Source organism: Pithys albifrons, chromosome 3 (assembly GCF_047495875.1).
Source record: "Pithys albifrons albifrons isolate INPA30051 chromosome 3, PitAlb_v1, whole genome shotgun sequence".
NCBI lineage: Eukaryota > Metazoa > Chordata > Aves > Passeriformes > Thamnophilidae > Pithys > Pithys albifrons.
The window spans coordinates 56,268,291-56,291,632 of NC_092460.1; the positions used below are offsets into that span (position 1 = coordinate 56,268,291).

Below are 23,342 nucleotides of genomic sequence, written 5' to 3' on the forward strand. Positions count from 1 at the left end.
CATTTGGATTTCCTTCTTTGAAGGAGACTAATTAACCCATATTTGTATTTGAATAAATATACAGCTAGCTGGTATTTTAAGAAATATAAAACTTATTTTCTAACACTGCAGAAAATGAAATAAAATTGCCCCTTCCCTTTAGAGAAGTAAAGAAAAGAACAGGCAAAAAGAAGAGGCTGTGATAAGAGTGCAGAAATTCTTTGGTATTTCTTTGATGTTTGTGTCTGAATCTTTTTAGTAAGTCCAGATTCTTGTCAGGTGCAAATGAGAATAGCCCCTGTGTCACAGTCGAATTCAGCAAGATCCACAGTTAGAATCACCTTTCTGCATTTTTTTGTCTGGGAAGGCTAATATCATTTCTGTCATCTGTAGTATAATTCCCTTGAAAGAGCAACAGCTTAGTAATTCTGTTCTATCTGGAACTCTTCTTAAAACTATATAATTCTGGTTTTAAAGATTTTAAGGTTGAATGAGCATGAACTTTGTAGTTTACTTCTCTTGTTTTGATTTAACTTTTTTTTTGTACATGATTATAAAAAGTCTGTAGCTTGTCTGAGACAGGGGTTTTTGTTCTTTCATCTTAGAGTGTCAGATGAACTGTTCTTTGATCCTACAGTTTTTCTCTCCTCGTTTTTTATTGATCCATTCCTTGAAATAAGTGCAGTATTGTTAAATGAGAGTGTAACCCAGGATATTGAGTTTACATGACAAATATGGTAACAGACAAAGTCTAAGAAGGCAGCAAGGTTAATTATTCTGGTTCAGAAAGGTGGATGAAGAGATAATGAATTAAGGTTATGAGAAAATCAAATTCAAGTACAGTATCAGAAGTAGTTTCATTTCTAGGAGTAATTTTGCTACTCTATAGGAAGTTTGAGAAAAGTATTCCTTTTGTTGTACATTACAGCTGATCAGGGCTTGATTTGTTTTAAGAGTGAGTAGTGAATATGGTAAGGAATGCTTAGTGTGAAAAGCCAGGATAATGTGAAATCTTAATGCTGCTTCCCTAGTGTGTCTCCACAAACAACTTCCCCTTATGTTGCTGATAGCTGCGAGAGCACCCAGAGCCTACATACCGGCAACCAGAAACGCGTTGTGCTGCTCAGTCCAATGACTTGTAGAAGCAGGACTTTGATGTAATATGGGGCATACAGAAACTTGAGGCCAGTTGAATTCACTTTAATATAGTTTATCTTTTTGGGAAATAATGTGTTAGCATGGAGAAATATTTGTGTATCAGGAATAGTGTCCAGTCCTAAGATAGAAAAATAATATCTTTTCTTGTTAGTATGACATACTTCATTTTAATCTCCTTAAACCTTATTTATTTTAACACCACTGTTTCCTAATTTTCAACCCTTCTTCAGGTCTGAAATAGATGAAATTGCAAGCTCTGTGTGTATAGTTTATCTTGGAAGAACTGTGACCTGGCAAAACTTTGTTTATATTTGCACTGCATGCCCAGAATGACTTTCATTCTCCCATCAGTCTTCTGTCAGGGCGAAGGGGGATAATTATATTAGTTATCTGTTAGAAATCTGCACTTCGTAAAACTTCCTCAGTCTGCCTAGGCAACATATGTGAAACTTTAAAAGCATAGCCAGGAACTTGAGCTGAAATTTGGCTTCAACCTGAGAAGGCTTTTTCAGGAAGGATTTTTGGGATGTGAAACTGAAGGACGAGGAAGGTGAGTAAAGCATTGCTGAATGAATTCCTAAGAAAGGAAATGGAGGCGTGACACAGGATGTGTTTTAGAATTAGATAGCAAAAGATTAGTGGAGGAAAAACAGCCCTTTGTACGTTGTATAAAATTAAATAAAAGCCAAACAGAAACATCTCTTCCTCTTCTTCCAAAGAAGAGTTCAATTAATACTGTAATGAAAAGACTAAATTTCTCATGTTTGTTCTCTTAGTACTTCAGTGCAATTATCTTTTTATTCATACAGTCCAATAGCTTACATTGGCAGAACGAATTCTGCGTATGGAGGTATATGCGTAGCTGTTTAGTCAAACCATATTGTCAAAGAGTCCTTGTCATCTTCTCAAAATTCATTTGGACAGGTGCATGTCTGGTTAGGTTTGTATATTTTAGAATCTGGGTGAAGTGAAGGAAGTGATCTTCACAATGGAAGGAAACTTCAGTGATAGTGTTGGTTCCAGCACAGCAATAGGAAGAGGATAACACAAAATACAGGTTCCTTCAGTCTTGAAGAAATGTTAATCGCTGGTAAATACTGTTGTTGTTGAGAAAATTTGAATTCACTTCTTTGTATCTTTTAAAGTCTTAAGTATTTTTTTCATGATTTTTACATTCACTAGCGTAGGTTAATCCTGGATTTTATGGTTCTGTTTACTTTAAATCTGTCTTAAAGTGCTTCAAAAATATTTAAATGTGCCTGTAATAAAAGTAACTTGTGTAAAATATTGTTTACTGATTTCCCACTTTCCAGATATTTTCTCCTGGTTTTAACTTTTAACATAGCTATGAATAGTTAAAATAGTTATCTTCTTGCACCCTTTCTTCAACAGATTTTCTGTACCTCCAACTCTTGTTGGTATTTTTAGTGAGGAGGAAATATTTTTAAGTTCCTGCAAAAAAGGACAAATGCTCTTGATTACTGGAGGAGAGATTATGGTCCCTTTCCTTACCTTGTCCTCCCTCTTCTCCTATTGTGCAGTCATAGTTAGCAATCAGCATCTTACTCACATGCCAAACAGCTTCTCACTTGCAGTTTTTGTGGTTGTGGACAGATAAATAATTTATATTGATTTTTCTGAGAAAATGGACGCATGGGCACATTTATTTTCATGTCTTCATACCCTTTAACTTTTGCACTGTTTGATAACTTGAGCCACATTTTGATAGATGACCCAAAGGACTTCAGTGTTAAATTATTTTGGAAACAGGCAGCAGGAGAGAGGCTTATGTTCATGCCTCATCCTGCTTTAATGCCTGGATAGAAATAATAGTATCACAACCACTGTTCCTTTTTCTAGTCTCCTAGGCAGCCAGCTGGTCAGAAAGTTGTTGTTTGCAGTGAGCAATAAAATTGGGCTGCCTTTTGCTTAGATATTAGTAGGGATTTGAGGAAAGCATGAGGAAGGTTTAGGGATATTGAAGGGAGGACCTGGAGAAGATGAATGATTCTAGGGCCTTGGACATGAATTCATGGGGGAGCAAGCTTCATTCATATTGATAATTGTGGAAAGTTCTTGCTGTGCAGCATGGTCTGATCCATTCTCTTGTTTTGTCTTGAGTTAAAAGGTCATTTGTGTGTCCATGAATGTGTTCGTGTAGAAATAGGCAGGAGGGAACTGAGGACCCAAAGTTTGAAGTAGAATAAGCTGATTTTATGACAAGTGCTATTTTAGAACAGTGAATTGTAAAAGGCCATTCTTACACTTTAAGGATGGTGTAGTACTGCCTTTGATGACTAAAAAAATCACGAGGCAGGTTTCTGTCCAACTGGAAAAGCACATCTCTCTACTTATGCTGGAAGGTACTGAACTATAAGCCGCCAAAGTTACTTTGTACCCTACATTGATGGTTTGTGTATCTCTTCTCTGCAGTGAATGAAAGACATCGATGTAGCCAGCTCAAGCTAAAATTTACATTCTTACTATTCTAGCAATGCAGAACAGTATATTGTGGGAGGCAGGGGAACAGGTAAAGGCATGGTGCTTCAGCCACTGGATCTACAAGAGTGAGTGTATGAGCTGAGATGGCAATTCTGCGTGCTAGTCCTTATGCCTTTGAAGGGTCACCTTCTTTGTATTTCTGTTAAATCTCTGTAGCTCATGTTGAAGGGCTTCTGTAGATGTTTCGGCATCCTTCCGACCCGTTCTTTTGAGTATTTGTTCATGCTTGTGTAGCTGATGCTGTTTTTTAAAATGATTTCTGTTTCTGAGTTGTGTGAAGTACAGACAGGAGTTCAGGAGCTCTTGCTTTACTCTGGGTTATGAAAACTTTGGGTAAACATTGCACAAAATGATTCTAAAATACATCCCAGTTGACTAAAGAATGACCGAAGTGGATGACTTTTTTGCAGTTGCACAGTAAACTTCTAGAAACAGAGCGCCAGTTAGGGGAGGCTCATGGGCGGCTCAAGGAACAGAGGCAGCTGTCCAGTGAGAAGCTGATGGACAAAGAGCAACAGGTGGCTGATCTACAATTAAAGCTTTCTCGTGTTGAAGAGCAGGTAGGAGTTTTTACACAGATTCTATAGTTTGTTCTGGTAGTATATCTGTACACACAGTTGTGGTGATATTGCAGTTTATAAAGTTTTCCTTGTGGGAATTTCATTTTGCTAATACTGTCAAAACCTTGTGGTAAAATTATCAAAATCTGCTTAAATGCTGCTTGTCTTTACTGATTTTTGCGAGGCTAAATGCTCATCAGATGTATGTGTGTTTGTAGTCCTTAGCAGAAGAACTAAAGTTGTGCATTTTGCCTTTCTGAGCTTTGTCTAAGGGTCTTAAAAAAAAGCACTTAGGTGCCTAAACCCATATGGGTAGCTTTGTATATAGATATTTTTGTGCGATCAAGCCCTGCATGAAGAAAAAGTGAACATGGCACAGCAGGTCATTGATAGTTAATAATCTGTGTGGGGTGGATGGGCAAAAAATAGTAGTTTTGTTAATTTTTATTTGTTTTAATGAGTATCTTGTATATATTGCTGATTTGCTGCTGGCTGTATGGGGATTGTCCAAATATCTGAGTGGTAGGTTTTCAAAGCTTTAAAGCTTTTCTGTAGCTAATTTGCAAAGCTTTGACTAGTATAGACGTGGAGAGACTGCTAAACTGAAGTTGCTACTAAAGCTGTCAACAATAGTAATAACAATGTTATTTTACAGGTATTTAGATTACCAGTGATGTTGCATCTTAACAACTATTGGAAAAAACACACTAAAACTTTCTTGTGTTTTAGATTTTATGGGAGCTAAATGACCTCTGGTAGTTGTTTTATAGTTCTCACTTATGATAGAGAATCTCACCTATTAATAGTAATGAATACTTTGATTAGATTTTGATTGTTTAACTAGTATTACATATTTTTATTTTTACACAAGTTTTCAAATATCTGTGTTTGCACTAAAATTTTTTAGGTTTAGAATGAGCACTGAGTATGATTGGCATACTGAATGGTGCTTTTTCCACTCATTGATCTGGTTTGTTTGGTGTTTGGTTTTGGGTTTTTGTCAGCTAAAGGAAAAAGCAGCAAATTCCACAGAATTGCAACAACAATTAGATAAGGCAAAACAGCAGCACCAGGAACAGCAGACACTTCAGCAAAATACAACAGCAAAACTACGAGAAGCTCAGGTAACATAATTGCATGTCCTCACATGAAAGTGTATTTCAGGATTTCGTTTTTCTGAATACTTTTTCTCTGTAAAAGTGACTTGCATGAATTATGCTAATTTCAATAAATTAACTTATGAATCTAGAACAGAATACACGGCAATATTTAATAAATTTATCCAACATTTTATGCATTAACACTAACTTTTAAAGTCCTTATAATTAAGGAGGCTGTTATGTAATTTTCTAGAATGATCTGGAGCAAGTACTACGACAAATTGGAGATAAGGATCAAAAAATTCAAAATCTTGAGGCTTTGCTTCAAAAAAGCAAGGAAAATATCTCTCTGCTAGAAAAGGAAAGAGAAGACTTATATGCAAAAATTCAAGCTGGTGAAGGAGAAACTGCAGTTCTTAACCAGCTACAAGAGAAAAACCATGCATTACAAATGCAGGTAAGAACTTCAAGATCTGTTCTTTCATTCTCATTATTGAGTCTTGTTTTCTTTTTTTCATACCCCATCAGATATGACACTAGTCTCTTCTATACTGTTTTGTTTCTTTAATGCCTACTTTAAAGATCTTACTTTAAATTTCACACGACTTGTGTTTTGGTGACTTCCTTGCTATCAGCATAGGGAAAGGAATTTCTAGATGTTTCCTGTGTACTTATGTTAGTAATATTTGCTTACAAATCATTATTGAATATATATATGTATGTATGTGTTTGTTTCACTTACTTTAAAAGGGGAATTAATTCCTGCTTTCAACACCAAAATTCAGTTTAGCCTGCATCTGTTCTCTCCTTAGTGCCTTGTTTTTGTTACAGTAAAGCCAAATTGTCAATTCCCTTTTGCTTCTATTTTCAGCTGGTAACCTATTTAAACTCTAACCTAGCTTTACTGTAATAGATCAGGAAAAGAAATGGGGTAGCATTGAGTCTCCAGAGCCATAATAAGACACACTAAAATTATTATTTTACTTCCTTGTTCTAGCCTTTTCACAATCTTTTTTTTCACTGCAGGTAACTCAGCTGACAGAGAAGCTGAAGAATCAATCAGAAAGTCATAAACAAGCCCAAGAGAATTTGCATGAACAAGTGCAGGAACAAAAGGCACACCTAAGAGCTGCTCAAGATCGTGTCCTTTCCCTGGAAACAAACATCACTGAACTAACTAGTCAGTTAAATGAAAGTAAAGAGAAAGTATCACAACTTGATGTGCAGGTAATGAAGCTCTATATGTTCTGGTGATGAAAAATCCTGGTTGTGATACCTGGATTCTCTCCAGAGAATGTAGAAAGCCATTTGGAGAAAAAAACGTTTTTATACTAAGAGGTGAACAAGGCAGATAAAATTGAAGGAAAATGAAAGTGGAATCATAAAATTTCATAATTGAATTGGGAAAAATCTGTTCTCAAGCATGTTTTGTATTTCTAATGTTTGGCTGTTCAAAACCCTGCTCTTACCAGTCTTGGATTCTGTCCAGCAAAGTGAAAGTACGTCAAGTCACTAAGATCTTAGGGTTGCCTAGAAATTTCCTATGTTGATGTCTTTTGTCCAAAACCAAAACAAAAACTGTGGGCCACCTTGTTGTCAATTGAATTTACTAAAGAAGAAAACTCTCCATTATGGACTCAAAGGAAACTCTTGTACTACCAAGTAATGCTTAAGCTAAAAGCTGCTAATAATGTTCAGCTATCCTAAAGGATAAATGAGATTTGATCAGAAGTTCTTGCATCAGCACACTTGCAGCAGCTAATACTGTTGTTGTTGGATTGATACACTGTGGCGTTACTCAGTTTCTGAACAGGTCTAGAAACATCTAATGTGGCTTTGTGGTGGTTTTATGGGCTTCAGTACTCTGAGTTGTTTTTTCACTACCTACATTCACATTGGAGCTAGAACTGAATTACCCAGGGACAATTGAAACTTTTAAAGGAAAGCAATGTGAGCTTCTTACAGTCATCAGAGAAGTAACATTTATATTAGGGAGAAAAATGGTAAACCACAATAGTGGGTGACCCTGAATATTGCCACACTGCACCGAGAAGTAACATTTATGTATGGCCAGACTTCGCGAACGAAGATTTGGGAAGGGCTCTCCCCACGTGGCTGTGCCCTTCCAGCCTGCGCAGTGGATTTTAGGTGAGGCTCAGCGTGCGCAGAACTGGCCCCACCGTTTAAGTCCTGAGGTTCATCTGCCACGACCGAGCGAGCTTGGACAGTGACAGTGAAGTCCTCAGGACTAGAACCTACAGCACCCGGCATTTCCCAGGAGGTCTCCCATCCAAGTTCTAATCCAGGGCTGACCCTGCTGAGCTTCCGAGATCTGACGGGATCGGATGTCAGGGAGGCATTTAACTGCCCAGTAACATTTATATTAGGGAGAAAAATGGTGAACCACAATAGTGGGTGACCCTGAATATTGCCACACTGCACCAACACCATTGATACTCATGTTCTATATTTTGTTTGCTGGCTGTTTTGAAAGGAAGGAAGGTTGCTTTTTAGCAGGCAGGTGGGAACAGAGAAAGATAGTATGCATGTGGAAGCATGTTTTAATTGTTATTTATTCTTTTCCCTTTTAAAAATTTTGGGCCCCTTAAATGTAGTCAGAGGTTATCAAGAGATGCATGGGTGTGAATACAGTAACTAAATCCCTTTGTTCCTTGTTAGCAGTAAAACTAGTTTCCTAGAATAAAAGATGAGTGGAACTGATGTGCTTTGGTTTTTTCTTTTTTTTTTTGACTCAAAGTAAGAACTCACTGTGACCTAAAATCCTGATATTTGTCTAAATTCTGAAAAAATTTCTTCCTTTCTTTTAACACTAACACATGAAAACTGCAGATTTACTTGTAATGGTGACTGAAAAAAATTAAAATGACCTGAAGTAAAAAGGATGTTTTAGTGAAATACAATTTGTCTTTCAGGTAAAAGCAAAGACCGAATTGCTGCTTTCAGCAGAAGCATCGAAAGCTGCTCAAAGAGCGGATCTACAGAATCATCTGGACACGACTCAGCATGCACTGCAAGATAAGCAACAGGTTATAAGCACCATAAAAAGTTTTTATGTTACCTAAAAAAGTGCTTAAAAACCTAAGAATAGTCTGTTTACTAAATAAACATGTGAATATGCATTTGGAAATGATCATTTAGGATATTTTAACCCCCTGCTATACATTCAGTTCTTTTTGATGTAATCCAGACTAAATGTATTTTGCAGTGCAAGGAATTTACTTGGGAGTCCACTCCTTTATGTAGGGTTATGGTTCAGAATCTAAACTGTCTTTAGGTATTATTGAGTTACTACTCAATTCTCACATATATGCTATGAAGAAAAGATTGTAGAATGCACTGAGTACAAGTGAAAACTTTTATTGCTGACTCAGATAAATTCCCAATCAGGTGCTGGTATCCAGAAATAATAATCTGTGTGCCAACTGGCACAAAAACTCAAAAGGCTGTTGTTAAAATTACGTGCTTAATGTGTGTGAAACATTCCACCAGCTGTTGAATCAAATATTTGCATTGTTAGAGTCAGTGTTGCTGTGGTCTTACTGAAAACATCCAGTAGATGCTAATCTAGCACCATTTTGTTGCATAGGAATGTAATTAATTGTTACAAACAGAAGATAACCTGTTGCAGCCATTAAATAATTAATCAATAACTAAATACATAGCTTGGTTGGAGAGCAATGAACTTTGATGTAGCTGTCATCATAGTTATTACTAGGTGAATTTCTTCATGTCTCTTGCAGAAATTATTTGTTTTGTGTTGAACCAAATATTTTGAAATTGTCTCTAGTATGTGGAGAGCTGACCGTTTCCATGTTGCTGTCTTTCCTCGTGTTTGGTGCTTGATTTCATGACAAGACAGCAATAATTTCATCTAAGGTTTTGTAATGTTACTTTCTAGTTACTGTTGTACTAACTTCAGTATCTAGTGCCTTTATTACCTACAGTTCCTCTTCCTTTTAAACTTGAAACATCTTCTTTAACATTTAGCCCACAGCCTATAAAGTTTGAGAAGAATACCGAGGCTTTTTAATTTGAACACATTAGATTGTTTAAAGTATATATGATGTTAGTCATTTTTTGAAATTATTTAAAAACTAACAACTCTTGTATTTTTATTTTACTCAGGAGTTAAATAAGGTCAGCGTTCAGTTGGATCAGGTTACAGCTAAGCTGAATGACAAGCAGGAATATTGTACTCAGCTGGAAGCCAATCTTAAAGAGTACAAAGAAAAATGCCTTTCCTTAGAACAGAAAACTGAAGAGCTAGAGGGACAGCTTAAGGTTTGTATTAAACACAGTATCTGGGCTTCCAGAAACTGATCTCTTCTGTTTGGTAGCATGTGATAAAAGCTGTGCTCAAGTTATGGGGAAAGGATTATATCAATACTATATCAAAATTTTAGATATTTTCTCTTACTCATGTTTCCCAATTCACCATTTAATCATGTTCTCCTCTTCTTTCATGCTAGCATATCACACTAAGAAGACAGGCCTAGGACATTGCCACTATACTGTCATTTTCTTGTATGTGTGCTTCTATTAACCTCTGTGCTACCTGAAGTCTTTATGTGAGGGAACATGAGTATGTCCCAGAATTAGAGTCTTCAAGTTCAAAATTACACACTTACCAGATGGTAGCAGAGAATGTGTGTTACATTGGTTAGCCCAATTTAATGCACCTGTTGGGTTTAATTTATTTCTAAAGCCTCTCAGTAGACTTCTAGAAAGATTTATTTATCACTGTTTTGTTTCTAACTTGATCTGGAGTTTTGTGTTCCAATTCTGGAAGCAGGTTTTCTTTTGCAGGACCTTTTGGTGTTTTGTTATACTAATATTTTTAGTTAAGGATATGATTAGTCCTCATGTTTGAGAGCTTTAAAATGTGGGCTTTGACCTTTGTTCAACATTGGTAAAAATTCTTGAGGGTCAAAATTCACAACACATAAAAGCATATGATACAGAGATCTTGGAAGCAATACAGAGCTGGTTTTGCAGTGTTGTCTGTCTGTTCTGAGGGAAATTAGTAGGTTTTATGCTCAAGACTGTTAAAGGGTGTTTTTCTTGTCTATAGGAGAGAATGAAGATTGTTTTCCCTATATAAAATTTTAAATCCAATGCTCTTAAAAAATAAAGCTTTCATGCATTTCATTACCAGTAAAATTATTTTGTGCTTCCATCTTTCCTTTTGAACACTGGGGTGTTTTTTTCTGCCTCCTTCAGTGTTTTTATTTTTCATTCTTTTGCTAAAGTTTCACAAGTAGCCAAGAGACACAAATGCTTGGGAGGAATACAGAGCTTGCTTGCATGTGATTTTATTGGGTTCCTGGTAGCTGAAGTGTGAAACTGGACAGGGTTGCTGCTGCTGTCAACAAGAATGCAATTCTATGTAAAATTTTGGCATCATCACCATTCTTTGACATTATTCCAGTTGGATGTGTGGCATTTAAAAAAATAGAAAAAAAAAACAGAACAGAAAGCTCAGGAATTTTTTTTGAGAAACTTGGCCATTTTGTTTTATATCCACTGTATTCAAGCAGACGTGCCTGTAAAACAGCTTGAAAAGTCTAAGCAGTGCCCATTTGCTGAAGGCTCCTGTCTTCTTTATACTCCACATAAGTGAATAAGTACCTTTGGGGAAAAAATACAAGAAAAACCTCTTCCAGGCAAGCATAGGATTTCTTCACAGCTCTAGTTCATGTCTTTGCTTTTGCTATGAAGAACAGCAGACTTACAATATATAAATGAGCAGTCATTTGAAACTGCTGAAACTGCTCAGTAGTGGCTGAGAATACAGCCCCAGGGCTGAGCGCTGTGTATGGCCTTTTTTTGTATAGGTGTTTTGGATAGACACTTTAAGATTACAGCTTTTTATCTATTACTTTGCAGTAAAATGCTTTCTTGATCTTTAATTTAAACATGATTTCAGAATGTTTTACCAAAATAGTTCAGTTCTGGAGGAGCAAGAGATTTGCAGGAACTAAATAATGAAAGATAAATAGCAAAGTAATGAAACAGGCAGAACATGTGTGAGAATTGTGACTGCTTTCTGCAGTAAATGCTGCTCATAGAATAGATGACTTCTGCATTTTTTTGCTATTTTTATTCTATTGGTTGTGTTCTGATGGCTCTAACTTTTTATTTTTCTTTTTCAGAAACTTGAAGCTGACATTCTTGATGCTAAAGCAAGTAAAGAACAAGCTTTTCAGGAGTTACAGCAACAGCGACAGCAATCTACAGAATTAGACCTCCGAACAGCAGAACTGAGTAAACAACTTGAATCGGCAAGAGAAGCGTATGCATCTCCTGTGTTATAGTACTTTTGAAAGTCAGGCAGAAAAGTGGAGTGCTTTGGACTAGAGTTGAAATTTTCTATTCTCCTGTGATTTTGTAAAGTCATAGATAAGTGCTGGCGCTGTGTTTTTTTTCACCTGTTTTCTTTTACTCAATCTGCCATATTACCTCTGTGTTTCACTACAGTTCTTCAGTTTATTCACCGTGCTTGTTGTCAGCTAAATATCTGAACAGTTTGGTATAGCAAGGTCCATATTTAAATATCCATAGCTCTGTAACTTTTTTCAAATACAAATTTGCAATTTATTTATAAGCACGAAAGGGGTAGTTTCTGTTCATTATAGCTGAGGAAAAAAGATCTATCTGAAAGCTGATTTAGAGTTGCTGTTATGTCTTCACTGGAGAGACATAATACCCATGGATGAAAAAGGAATGCTTTGAAGTAGTTATACAATTAATGTATTAAGTGATAGAGGTATTTAATGATACAAAAGAACCTGTAAAGAAGAATGTGAAAAAATATGGTTTTTCTCTTTGTATTTGCAGGATGGCTAATGCTAAATTTGATTTGCAGAAGAAATCTGAGGCCCTTGACCAAGCAAACCAGCAAATTTCAAAGCAGGAGGAGGAAAAAGCCAGTCTCAAACAAAACTTTGAGAAATCAAATCAAGATATAAGTAAACAGCTTAAGGATTTAGACTGTAAAATGCAAGCAGCCACATCAGAGCTGCAACAAGTGAAATTAGAGAAGGATACTCTGTTAAAGGACCTTACAGATACCAAAGATAAGCTCTTGAAAAGTTCTGAATCCTTCAAAAAAAGAAAGGAGGAATTAGAAAAAGAAATGAAAAAAGGAAAAGCAGCTCTGGAAGAAATGGTTAGTAGATTCTTTAATTAGGCATTAAATTTGGTGTATTTACAATCTAATAAAATGACTGCTTTCTGTCTGAAAACAGTGTACATATGATGACAATGCCTGGAAATGAATTACTGTAAGAAATAGCAAATTGTGATTTTTAGTAGTTCATATGCATTTCCTACCTTAAATTTTTGTCTGGATGTTTGCGTAGTAAGCATCAGTCAAATCACGCAATAGTAGGATCCTTTCTTCCTGCTACCTGCCTTTAGCATAGTGAAGAAACTAAATGGAGACAAGCGGTGAAACAATTTGATGGGAAGTGTCCTCCTTTCAAAAATACATCAACCGTATTATAACAATAAAAAGTTACAGAACCTTTGCTAAAATGCCATTGTATTGAAGAACATGTTACTTTTCTGAGGCCATTTTAGTTTCCTTTCTGAAGTCTTTGCATAGAGATCTTCCTGTGCACTTGTCTGCACATGCTGGAAAGCTGCATATTGCAGGCAGAGGGAGAGTAACATCATCTATCATTTGGGGAAGTGCCAGCTTAAGGTATTGTGAGAGTACTAGAACTATTTGAGTTTCAGAAAGATCTCACAAGTGGTGGTATAACAAGTGCTTGACCACCAGAGCGACCTGTTATAGTAAAGTGAACTCTCACTAGCCTTAAAATACACCTTCTTTTGTCTTGTTGGTAGTATGAATGGGGACTACATGAATATATGTTTTATAGATACCCTTGCCTCAGGCATGGTAGGGGTGTCTTTCTCATGCTCATCTTACATGTCACCTTTCCCCAGAACCCATTCAGACCTGCTTTTATTCTTATCTAGAAGAAATCTGCTCATAGTTAAAAATAACATTTTTTCTTTTACTCATTCACCTTTTAAAGATATGTTCTTCTGTTTGCTTCTCTTAGTTACTGCTGTTAGTTTTTCCTAAAAACTCAAAGGATTTTCTCCCCAATTGAGACTTAAAGTTAGGAGTCCAGATTCTCCTTCTAATTCTATAGAAAGGCTCACCACTGTTTTACATGCATAGTATTTGGGCTTAACATGTAGTTGTATTTGTATCCAAGTCCTGCAAATGTACTTGGTTGTGAGTTTTGGAACATGATGGAATTTTCGATCCTAAGGAGAGCAGTGAGTCTACTGCTTCCCATAAGAAGGAGAAGGGCTGCCAACCACAGCTTCAAACAGGGAGACTATCCCTAACAGAAAAACTCTTGGCACATGGCTGAATTTTTTAGTACAGGGGATCACTTGTGTTCAACTGAGATTTGTCACTTAAAGTTTTGAGAAGTTTTGAAGTGAAAATATGTCTACAGCTGAGAAGGAAAGATCTTCCACTGAAAATGAAAGCATTATTTTTCAAAACTTTGTCAATCCTGCAAAAATACTTGGTATTTGGTCTTAGACGCTAACAGGAATATTTCCTTGTCTTATGTTTTTTAGGAAAAATCTTGCCAAGAATTAAAGCATCAACTCCAGACACAAACAGAGTCTGTAGCTAAAGAGAGGAATGAATTGAAAAACTCACTGGAAAAAAAGGAGGGGGTAAGCTTTCTGCTTAGTTCCAAAAATCTAGAAAACAATAATAATAAATGTTTAAAAGGTGCATTTTCAGTCTCATGTGCTGGGACTGATGAGAGATAAAGAGGTTTCAGTTCTCAAATTGTAACCTACCTGGGGCACTGAAATAAGGTGATAGTAAAAATTTCTTGGATCAAAATATGAAGCTTTAAAATACTGGTTTTAGTCTTAGTTTTCTGGGCCACACATACCTTAGCAGGGGATTTTAGTTTTTCAGGTTTTTTGGTTAGTGAAACAGTTACTTGGTATTACCATATCGCCATTTTTTTTTAACTTCCATATAATAAAAGTTATTATATCCTTAGATCTATTTTATTCTCAGCTTATTCAATATGTTCTCTGTGTGGTTGGCAGGAAGTTTTCTGTTATCCTTCAAGTATTGAATTGCTTTTTTGAACTTGTGTAAGTCACTTGCTTGTGACTTCATAAGGACCCAATGTATGTCTTTTTTGAAGATGAGCATTCAGACTGCTAAATCATGTGGTTCAGCTGGCAGTCTGAAGGGCAAGTCTGCTTTCATGGATTTCTTTAACCGAGCTGTCATCTGTTTCCTAAAGAAATCAGAAAAGATATGATCAGTGCATGTATTTTGATGAACTGTGATGGACTCTTACTGTGTGAAAGAGAGTCTGGGGGGCATGCAGGTGTGATGGTATTTGTTCTGTGACTACTGCTCCTCTGATGACTCTTCTCTGGCTTGGCAGAAGCACCATAGTGCTCTGTAAAGTGCAGGAGGACGACTTTGGTATATGCTGCAGTTGGCAGCAGAAGAGCGCAAACCACTGCTGACGTGAGAAGAGTTGCCTGATCTTAAGCTGGAATGGTTAAAAAAGACTGCTGTTAATCTATGGGTAGTAAATTGGGAATAACAGATTATTTTAATGTGTTATGGTAGTTCTTAAAATCTGCTTCCAGTGTTCAACCATGTAGCTCTGAGGCAGCAGTGGCCCTGTGGAATGGTCTGATTTGGTGTACAGCATATACACATAGTGATTTAAATTAAAATTTTATACAGTTATTTAATATTTTTGAATATAGATTTCTAAGCAGTTGTCAATAGACCTTGATTCAGCACGAAAACAAGTACTGGAAATCCAGGGTCTTTTGAAGGACAAAGAAAAAAGTGAGCAACATCTCCAGGGAAAGCTGAGAGAGTTAAAGGAATCTTTTGAGCAGAAGAAAAAACATAGTGAGACACTGCAAGCTGAGTTAAAAACTGCCCTTTTAGAGAAGGTAAGACTGTCCTCTCTTACTCCTACGAGAAAATGAGTGTAAATTTCTCTGATAAATACTGAAGCTTTTAAGTCAATATCTTTGTGATAAAATGTGTTTGCTGTAGTCTTGTTGGAAATTATAAGATCAGGATGTGGAAATGAGGTCTTCAGATCCTGTTGGAGATAGAAACAGGAGCATCAACAACAATAATAAAAAGAACCAGTGCTGAAATATGAATTCCATAGGAACTGAGTTTCAATAAAGTGATAAAATTAGCTAGAATGAATGTGGGTTTTTTGCTTCAGGAGCAGGCTATTAGGTGAGAACTATCATTTTCTTGTAAAGCAGTAGAATTTAGTGATAGTATTTTAGACAAACTCTAATGTCCATGTCAGTTTCAAACCACGTCTTCTCCTGTTATACCAAAAGCATTTATCTTAGTGACAGTATGAAACTCATGAACCATAATGGAAAGAGTTCAAATGTCTTAGAACATTAGGGAATGTTGTGCTATGTGCCCTGCACTGTTAACTGTGGCTCCAGCTTTGGCTCCCTATGCTGCATAGTCATACTTGTGCTTTAGCCTGTGGAAACATTAAGTTTTGGTGTCATGGTTTGGACCCCAGCCATCAACTAACCACCACAGAGCTACTCGGTGACTTGGGAAGACAAATGCCATCACTCCAAATGTCTCTCCCCTTCCTTCATCTGCCAGCTTCATATGCTGACTGTGGCACCATATGGTATGGAATATCCCTTTAGTCAGTGGGGTTAGCTGTCCTGCTGTGCCCCCACCCAAATCCTTTTGCACCTTCAGACTCTGTGCTGGAGGGGTGCGGTGAGAAGCGAAAAAGGCCTTGGCTCTCTGTGCGTACTGCTCAGCAACAGCTAAAGGATCCCTATATTGTCAACACTGTTTCCAGCATAAATCCAAAACAGAGCCCCATACTAGAGGCTATGAAGAAAATTACCTCAGCCAAAACCAGCACAGTTGGAAACATTATTCAAATTTTTAATGTTTGGTCTTAAAATATTTCACTTAGTCTTTTGTCACAAATTAAATTTTGTTGTTAAATTAGTTATAAGATATTACTGTATAATCACAAACATCAGATTACTGAACTGCTATTTTATAAGAGGAAAAAAATTCTCATCTTGCAGTAGAAATGCAGTTAATTAAAATGCTTAAGTTGGCTTTACTGTCTGTAACTTTAACTAAAACTTGTTGTGCTTATGTTTCAGGCAGAACTGGAGAATAAACTACAGCAGCAGTCTATTTTGTCAGCACAGGAGCTTAAAGCAGAGAAAGGCAAACTAGGAGACTTACAGAAGGCCCATGAGAAACATAAAGAAAACATGGAGAAGCTACAGCTGGATCTTTATGGGAAAGAGTCAGAGCTGCTGGCTACCAGGCAAGACCTTAAGGTACTTGCAGTCATTTTAATGTAATTTGTGACTTAGTAGATATTTATATTAATTTTGAAGACCAAGAAACAATGCAGGAACTGAATAGGTGAAAAAAATCTCTTCTGCTATAAATAGAATTTTTTGCTGTTCATTCCTTTCCCCTGGGACAAAGGATATCCCAAAACTAATTTAAAGCTAAGTGTATTTGCCAGGTTACCTGAAATACCCTTGCATTTGTGCAAAGTGATTTAGTTTTATGTATCTGTAAGAGTTGTTTTTTTCATGTTGCTTTTTCTTGTTATATATTGTGCTTTTAAAGGGTGGTCCCGTGGTGTAAAGGAGAGCACTCTGGGCTCTGAATTCCAAGATCCTGAGTTCAAGTCTTAGTGGGGATCGTCCCTTGGCAGTTCAATGCCTCCCTGCCATCCCATCCTGTCAGATCTCGGATGCTCAGCAGGGTCAGCCCCGGTTAGTACCGGGTGCTGTGACAGTCCCGAGGACTTCACTGTCACTGTCCAAGCTCGCTTGGCCGTGGCAGATGGACCTGAGGACTTAAACGGTGGGGCCAGTTCTGTGCACGCTGTGACTCACCTGAAAAATCCACTGCGCAGGCTTGAAGGGCACACCCACGTGGGGAGAGCCCTGCCCAAATCTTCGTTCATGAAGTCTGGCCATACATATATACATACATTTGTGCTTTTAACTAATTTAAACATCATAGCTAATTAGGGCAAGTAAATGCTGTCTTCTAGATGATTTAACTAGGGTATTCCTGGCTGGTTGTAGATGGTGAGAGATGTCAAACTAATTGAAACAATGGGTTTACAGACCTGCCTGGAATGTAAGTGTCTGAGCTTAGTCCTTGAAGTTTTTGCTATTCCTAAAGTGAAGTTACCTTGTTTTGTATTAGTGTGCAGTACCTTCAAAGAGGTATTGCTGAGAGTTGAGTCAGTCAGCAAAGGTGGTTTTTGGCCTTCTTTTCTGGCCTTCTCCTTCATGTCAGTATTAAGCCAATGCTCCAGTTCAGTCCCAGGACATAGTGTGCTGCAAAGACTGGCTGTCTGCTGGCAGGATTCACAGCTTTGGCACTTTTCACTCCAAATGAATCCCACTGCAGCTTAGTCCATGTCTAACACTGTTGTTCTAGGCTCTTCTGAAGTTTATGGAGAGAAATAGATGCTTTGAGAGGACAGATCATCTGATCTGCTTTAGATGTCAGCTTCTGTTTTCTTTGTTATATATAAAGGGAGCTCGTGGTGACTGCTTAGATTTCATTGTTCCCTGCTTTGATTTTATCCTTCCCTTTCTCCCAAAGGTGGTCCTTTAAGCCCCATTGCTGAAACTCTTAAAGGTCTTGTGGCTGTTTCACATAGGCCTGTGTGAACTGTGGAGCCCTAGTCGAACTCCAGGCTCAGGTTATTTTAAGAAAGAGAGAAATAGCTCCTTTACATATATAGGCCATGGCGATTTTATTAGACTTACTCCTCCTCTGTACTTCTGGGTTACCTGCCACATTTACCTGCAGGTTTTAGAAGCTTCACTTTCAGTGCAGCATGGTTGAATTGCAGTGTTAAATTGTGAAGAATTTCGGCATGATTAACAAGCAGTGGAGATTTTGACATACTCTTCTTTTGGTTTGTTACTATAGCACATGTACATCTGTGAGTTAATTTCTGTAATGTGTTTAAAACATTTGGTAATGCAGTGACCTATAAAAGCATTGGATGTGCTCAGAAACTGTTTTTTTATTGGTGGTGGTGTTGTATTTTTTTTAATATTCATTAAAGTATCACAAAATAGTGATGCAAAAATCACTTTGAATAGGTATTATTAAAGCAGCTTGATGATCCTTAGTTCTGGAAAGTATAAAATAGGACAGTAGGAGTCCCACATGCTTTTAAAGCTGATGGGGATGGTAACAAGAAAGGGAGAGAACATCTGTGCAGAAAGGTAAAAAGAGGTGATGACAATGGGGAACCAAGATTTTTAAGATAAGCATTCAGGTAACTTGAATTATTATGTAAGTTTCTGTGGAACCTAGAGATTTGGATCCTAGATAGTGAAGGTGATGTACCAGCTCGGAGGCTGTTTGCTTGATTAAAAAGAAATGAAAAGCCATATACTAATTAGGATTAGTGAGGTCTGATTACCACCACTTTTTTTCTGGAAAATGTGGAAGAGGGAAAAGGTGGGGAGTTGATCTTAATCATGGCTGTGCTGCCTCACTGCAGTATTAAGCTAAATAAGCAGTGATAACTTGTCTTAGAAGACCGTAAAGGAAAAAGCACATTCAGAGAACCTCAGGGACAGTGTTAGTCTTCAGATGTGAATATCAAAATGCCACTCAAGTTAGAAGAACTTTATGGTAGAATTTCACAGTCCTATTAATGAGTTGTCTGCGTGATGTTCTGCCTTCGGCAAGTTACTTCATAAAAGTAGCTCATTTGAGCCAAAGCTATGTATTTTAATTAAAGTTTGGAAGCAAAGCGGATGGATAGGATGCACTTTAAGTTGGTTTTAATCTTCTTAGTAGGCAGTAGTAGAAGTTTTTAAAACTTGTCTGTGTGTATAGTCAACTTGGGTGTCTTTCAGGGCAGGATTTTTAGCAGAGCCACAAACACCCTTCACAGCTGTGTTCAATCAGCACAGCGTGAAGCCCAGCATTGTCCAGAACAGGCACAGCCAGGCCATATGGCAAGATCCTAGGAATGCTACCTTTTCTTTAGTTAAAAGTACTAAAAGGGAAAACTTAAATGTTCTCACGTGGTGTGGCACCATGCTGTTGACGCGGCCGAGGTTCCAGGCATGGGGATGGATCATAAAAGCCTGTAAAAGCGTGTGTGTGACAGGAGTAGGGTGTTCTGGTTCCTAGTTCACAGGAGGGCATGGCAGTAGTTGAGCTGTACACAGAGCACCATCTACTGGCATCTGTTGGGATTAGCACTGCTGGGATCGATGGCTCATCTCTGGCTGGGAGACAGAGGTGAGATTGAAGAGGGGGAAGTTTTGCAGCTGGAGGTACATCTGTGCACGAAAGCGAGCTGCAGAGCGGGCAGTTCTCTCTGGAGTGCCATCAGCACGGCTGAGCCTGAGCTTCTGGTTCAATAACAACATCCAAGCTCTGGAGCTGTATCCAGATGCAAACTTTTAAGCTCTAAATCCTGCAGAGGGAACAGAAGTGTTGTAGCAAAATCAGAAGTGGGAGTGTAGTTATAATTTTATGGATATTATTTGCTGCAAGTTTACTTTCATTTGAAAATGTACAGTCTCTAACATTAACTACGCATACAGTTTTTGTCTTTGTGACTGGAAAAAGAAATTGGGTAGAATTTGAATGCTAGTAAAAGGTACAGTTTTTGATAAAAAGGATAATACATATAATTAGAAAAGAATATCACTAAATACTTTTTGTATATACACACATATTAATGCAAATATATACATGTGCATATATACACACAAAATATTTTTTTTTAATGAAAAAGGCACTTTTTATATAGAAGAGTTAATCAAAATGTGCTATGTGTTGTTTTTGCCTTGATTTTGAGTTAGTACAAGGATACTTTCTGTGAATCTGATCTCCTGAGCTCTGCCAAGTATTATTGAGTCTTGGCATTTATGCTTTTTGTAGTCAGACCTGTTTTTTTCTGTGTTCTCAGAAGAATGTTTCTTTGTCTCCAGTATTGGCATTGCTGTCAGCATATATTTAGTGAATGCTCTGGAACAAAATTCATGCTGCCAAACCTAAGGTTTGTGAGTCAGGAGCCTAAGCTGCATACAGTCAAACACTTCTTAGGAAGTGAAGAGGTATCAGGTTAGCATTTGTGAATAATTTAATGACTGTCTTTGTGAACTGGGATCAGGAAGCACACAGACTCTGATGCTGATCTGTGCACTTCATTTAGGTGGAATGAATCTGGGCCCTGCCACCACGCTAGGACCAGTTCTGATGGTGTAGCTATGGTTTGCACTGTCACAGCCCAAGTTGTAGTGAATCAGACTGTGATATTTTCTTATATTTTTATTTATTTAAACTCTGTACCAGTCAACCGAGCATTTTTATTTATTTGCAAAAGTAAGTACTGATTGATCTCTTTTATTCGCTACCTGTTCCTTGTCTCAGCCTAGGGGTGGATTGAGAGAGGTATAACCACATTTCTTCTGCTGGAAACAAATTTGAATAAAGGCTGTGGAATTATTATGTCCCTTTCTAAAACTGCAGAGACTGTTGGGTTTTCCTGTGAAGATGTTATATGATGATGCTAGACTTCCTATTCTTTCTCAGTGTTAGCAAATACGGTATTCACTGCCCACAGTGGAGCCAAGGAGGGTAATTTTGCTTTCTGAAATACCCGTCTTGCTGAAAACCTTGAAACTGCAAAAGCACTTCCTATTTTGCTTACGAAAAGTTCTGAGTCAACACCTTGCAAAATGTTAAGTAGCAAACTCTAATAGCTCAGGATAAAAATAAAGCCATTTGTCTGCAAATTAGTTTTAAAAGCCAGTGTGAGCTTTTAAGAGCCATGAGGGTTGTTGAAAATACTGTTGAATCAGCAGTGTTCCATCAGTGCTGTTTTAAACTAAATCTGACTCTACAGGCAAAATAGTTTAGATATTTCAAGGGAGGGTCATGAGGCACCAGAAATCAATTAGTTCTTAAATCAATGTTGCAGTGACTAAAGCATATGCATAATTGAATTAAAAGGTGTTCCTTTTACAATTACTAATCTTCAAGAAGAGGTTTGATCAAGATTTGAGTAAGATCTTCCTAAAGAATTGTCTAGAAAGAATTTAAGTCCTTTCTGATGCACTGAAAACAGTAAACTTAATAATAAATCTCTTCAGCTCACATTCTGTATCTTAGCGTCAAAAGTTTCCACAAAATACCAGTATTTTGGAGGAGTGGAGAATTAGTATGTTTGTTGCTTTGTTGTTTTTTTTTTCATTGGTTCTATATGAAGGAAAATTCTACAAAGTGGTGTTAATCCTTACCTAAGACAGAAGGTTTAAAAAATAGCCTCCAGAATACTAACTCAAGAAGAACCCCAAAGCTTGACTTTGCTGTGAGCAAATATAATGAGCTTTGGCTTTGGGTGAGAGTTTTAGGTTGCTTCTTGGGATTTTGTGACCTGTTTCAGAGAGGTAAATCAGAGTTCTTTTTCTAGGTAATGGAGAGAGTTGAAGGCAAATGAAGATATAATCTGTAGATTTTGAATGGATGTTTAATGTTTCAAATGCTGATAGAGCTGAAACTGTGAAGCGTTTTTTCCTGACAATAGCATTTTTACCTTGTACATTTCACTTCAGGATTTTCAAAAATTTTACAGTTGTCCTAACACTTCAGTAAGTCATTGGTAAAAAATAGCATCAAATGAGTTTTCAGATCTTCACCCTGTAGCTTCACTGCTTCTTAAATAACAACCATCTAGAGTTATAGAACAGTAGATTTGCCTATATAATAAGATAAATTTGTGTGAGCAAATTCAAGTTTGTTCCCTTTTTATCTGTTGCCTTTTGTTCTCTGCTCTTCTGCATGTTTTCACCTTTTCTTTGTGGAAGGATGCAAGCTGGAATATGTATTGTATGGTATTGCTCCTGGAAATGATGCTGGGGTGATTTCTTTTTACTTAGGGTAACCTGTAAACTAGAAGTTTCTGTAATCATGCTTTGTCAACATTTGATGCTAAATGTTGTGCTCTCAGTAGCCATTTTTCCACCCAGAAAATGTTTAAGTGGCTATTTAGTATTTGAAGCTCTTATACTGACAGATAATTTACAGAACTCTCTTTGTAATTAGTCCACAGAAGAAAAACTTGCTTTAGCTCAAGAAGAATTAGTTTCCAGCAGAAATCGAATTGCTAGCAATAATCAGCAGATTCAGGAACTGAAGAAAGCAAAGTCTGCACTGGAGCAGGATGCATCAAAGAAAGAGCAGCAGCTGGGTGAGAAGACCAAAATGTTACAGGATCTTCAGAATGACAGGGTAAATGCGTCTGTCTTTTGAAATCTTCACACACCCCATGCAGACACTCTTTATTATTTTTTATTACATATTTAATTTGAGGGCATAATGCTGTTGCAGTGCATAACAATGACAGTTTTACTGAACCTCTGGTGAAAAGACTTTTAAGAGACAGTTGTAGTGAATTTGGTTCAAAATAGGCTGTTAATTTGTTCTAAGAGGTCAGACAGGTGGGAAAACATTATTAGTTCTAAATCTAAAACTACAAACATGTTGCTAATTCCACTATAAACTGTGAATAGACATGTGGCAGTTGTTTCCCTGTAATAACAAAGCCTCTAAGTAGTTGTTGGGCCTTGGGTGTTTTTTGATTGGTCGGTTTCTTTATTTTGTGAACTTGGAAGAAGTAATTTTCTAACACTTCTTATTTCTCTTCAAGATTTTGAAAGAAAAAGATTTGGCTAATGAAAAATGTAAAACAACAGAGCTCCAGGAAATAAGGAGTAGACTTGAAAAAGAAAGTGCCAAGCTGGGTGAAGAGCTTAGAGCCTGCAAGCAAGAATTTGAGAAGGTACATTGAGACAAACTGAGTCTTCATGTGTTTGGTTATCTCATGAGAAATATGTGCCTACTCAGTAGATGTTATCTGGAATGGCTTTGCAAAGATGGTTGCTGTAAATATCAGTATTACAG

At 37.2% G+C, this 23,342-nt stretch overlaps 1 protein-coding gene across 3 annotated transcripts in view; it reads left to right on the top strand.

Annotated features, from left to right (window-relative positions):
- EEA1 (early endosome antigen 1) overlaps nucleotides 1-23,342 on the top strand; it is a 77,961-nt gene that overhangs the window by 42,360 nt on the left and 12,259 nt on the right. For all 3 annotated transcript variants that reach the window (XM_071552095.1, XM_071552096.1, XM_071552098.1), the window contains 13 exons: nucleotides 4,050-4,199; nucleotides 5,204-5,323; nucleotides 5,553-5,756; nucleotides 6,326-6,526; nucleotides 8,233-8,346; nucleotides 9,446-9,601; nucleotides 11,473-11,612; nucleotides 12,158-12,488; nucleotides 13,928-14,029; nucleotides 15,104-15,298; nucleotides 16,523-16,705; nucleotides 22,485-22,670; nucleotides 23,089-23,220. In XM_071552095.1, coding sequence (XP_071408196.1) covers nucleotides 4,050-4,199; nucleotides 5,204-5,323; nucleotides 5,553-5,756; nucleotides 6,326-6,526; nucleotides 8,233-8,346; nucleotides 9,446-9,601; nucleotides 11,473-11,612; nucleotides 12,158-12,488; nucleotides 13,928-14,029; nucleotides 15,104-15,298; nucleotides 16,523-16,705; nucleotides 22,485-22,670; nucleotides 23,089-23,220 — 2,214 coding nt within the window. The remainder of the gene's footprint in view (nucleotides 1-4,049; nucleotides 4,200-5,203; nucleotides 5,324-5,552; nucleotides 5,757-6,325; nucleotides 6,527-8,232; nucleotides 8,347-9,445; nucleotides 9,602-11,472; nucleotides 11,613-12,157; nucleotides 12,489-13,927; nucleotides 14,030-15,103; nucleotides 15,299-16,522; nucleotides 16,706-22,484; nucleotides 22,671-23,088; nucleotides 23,221-23,342) is intronic.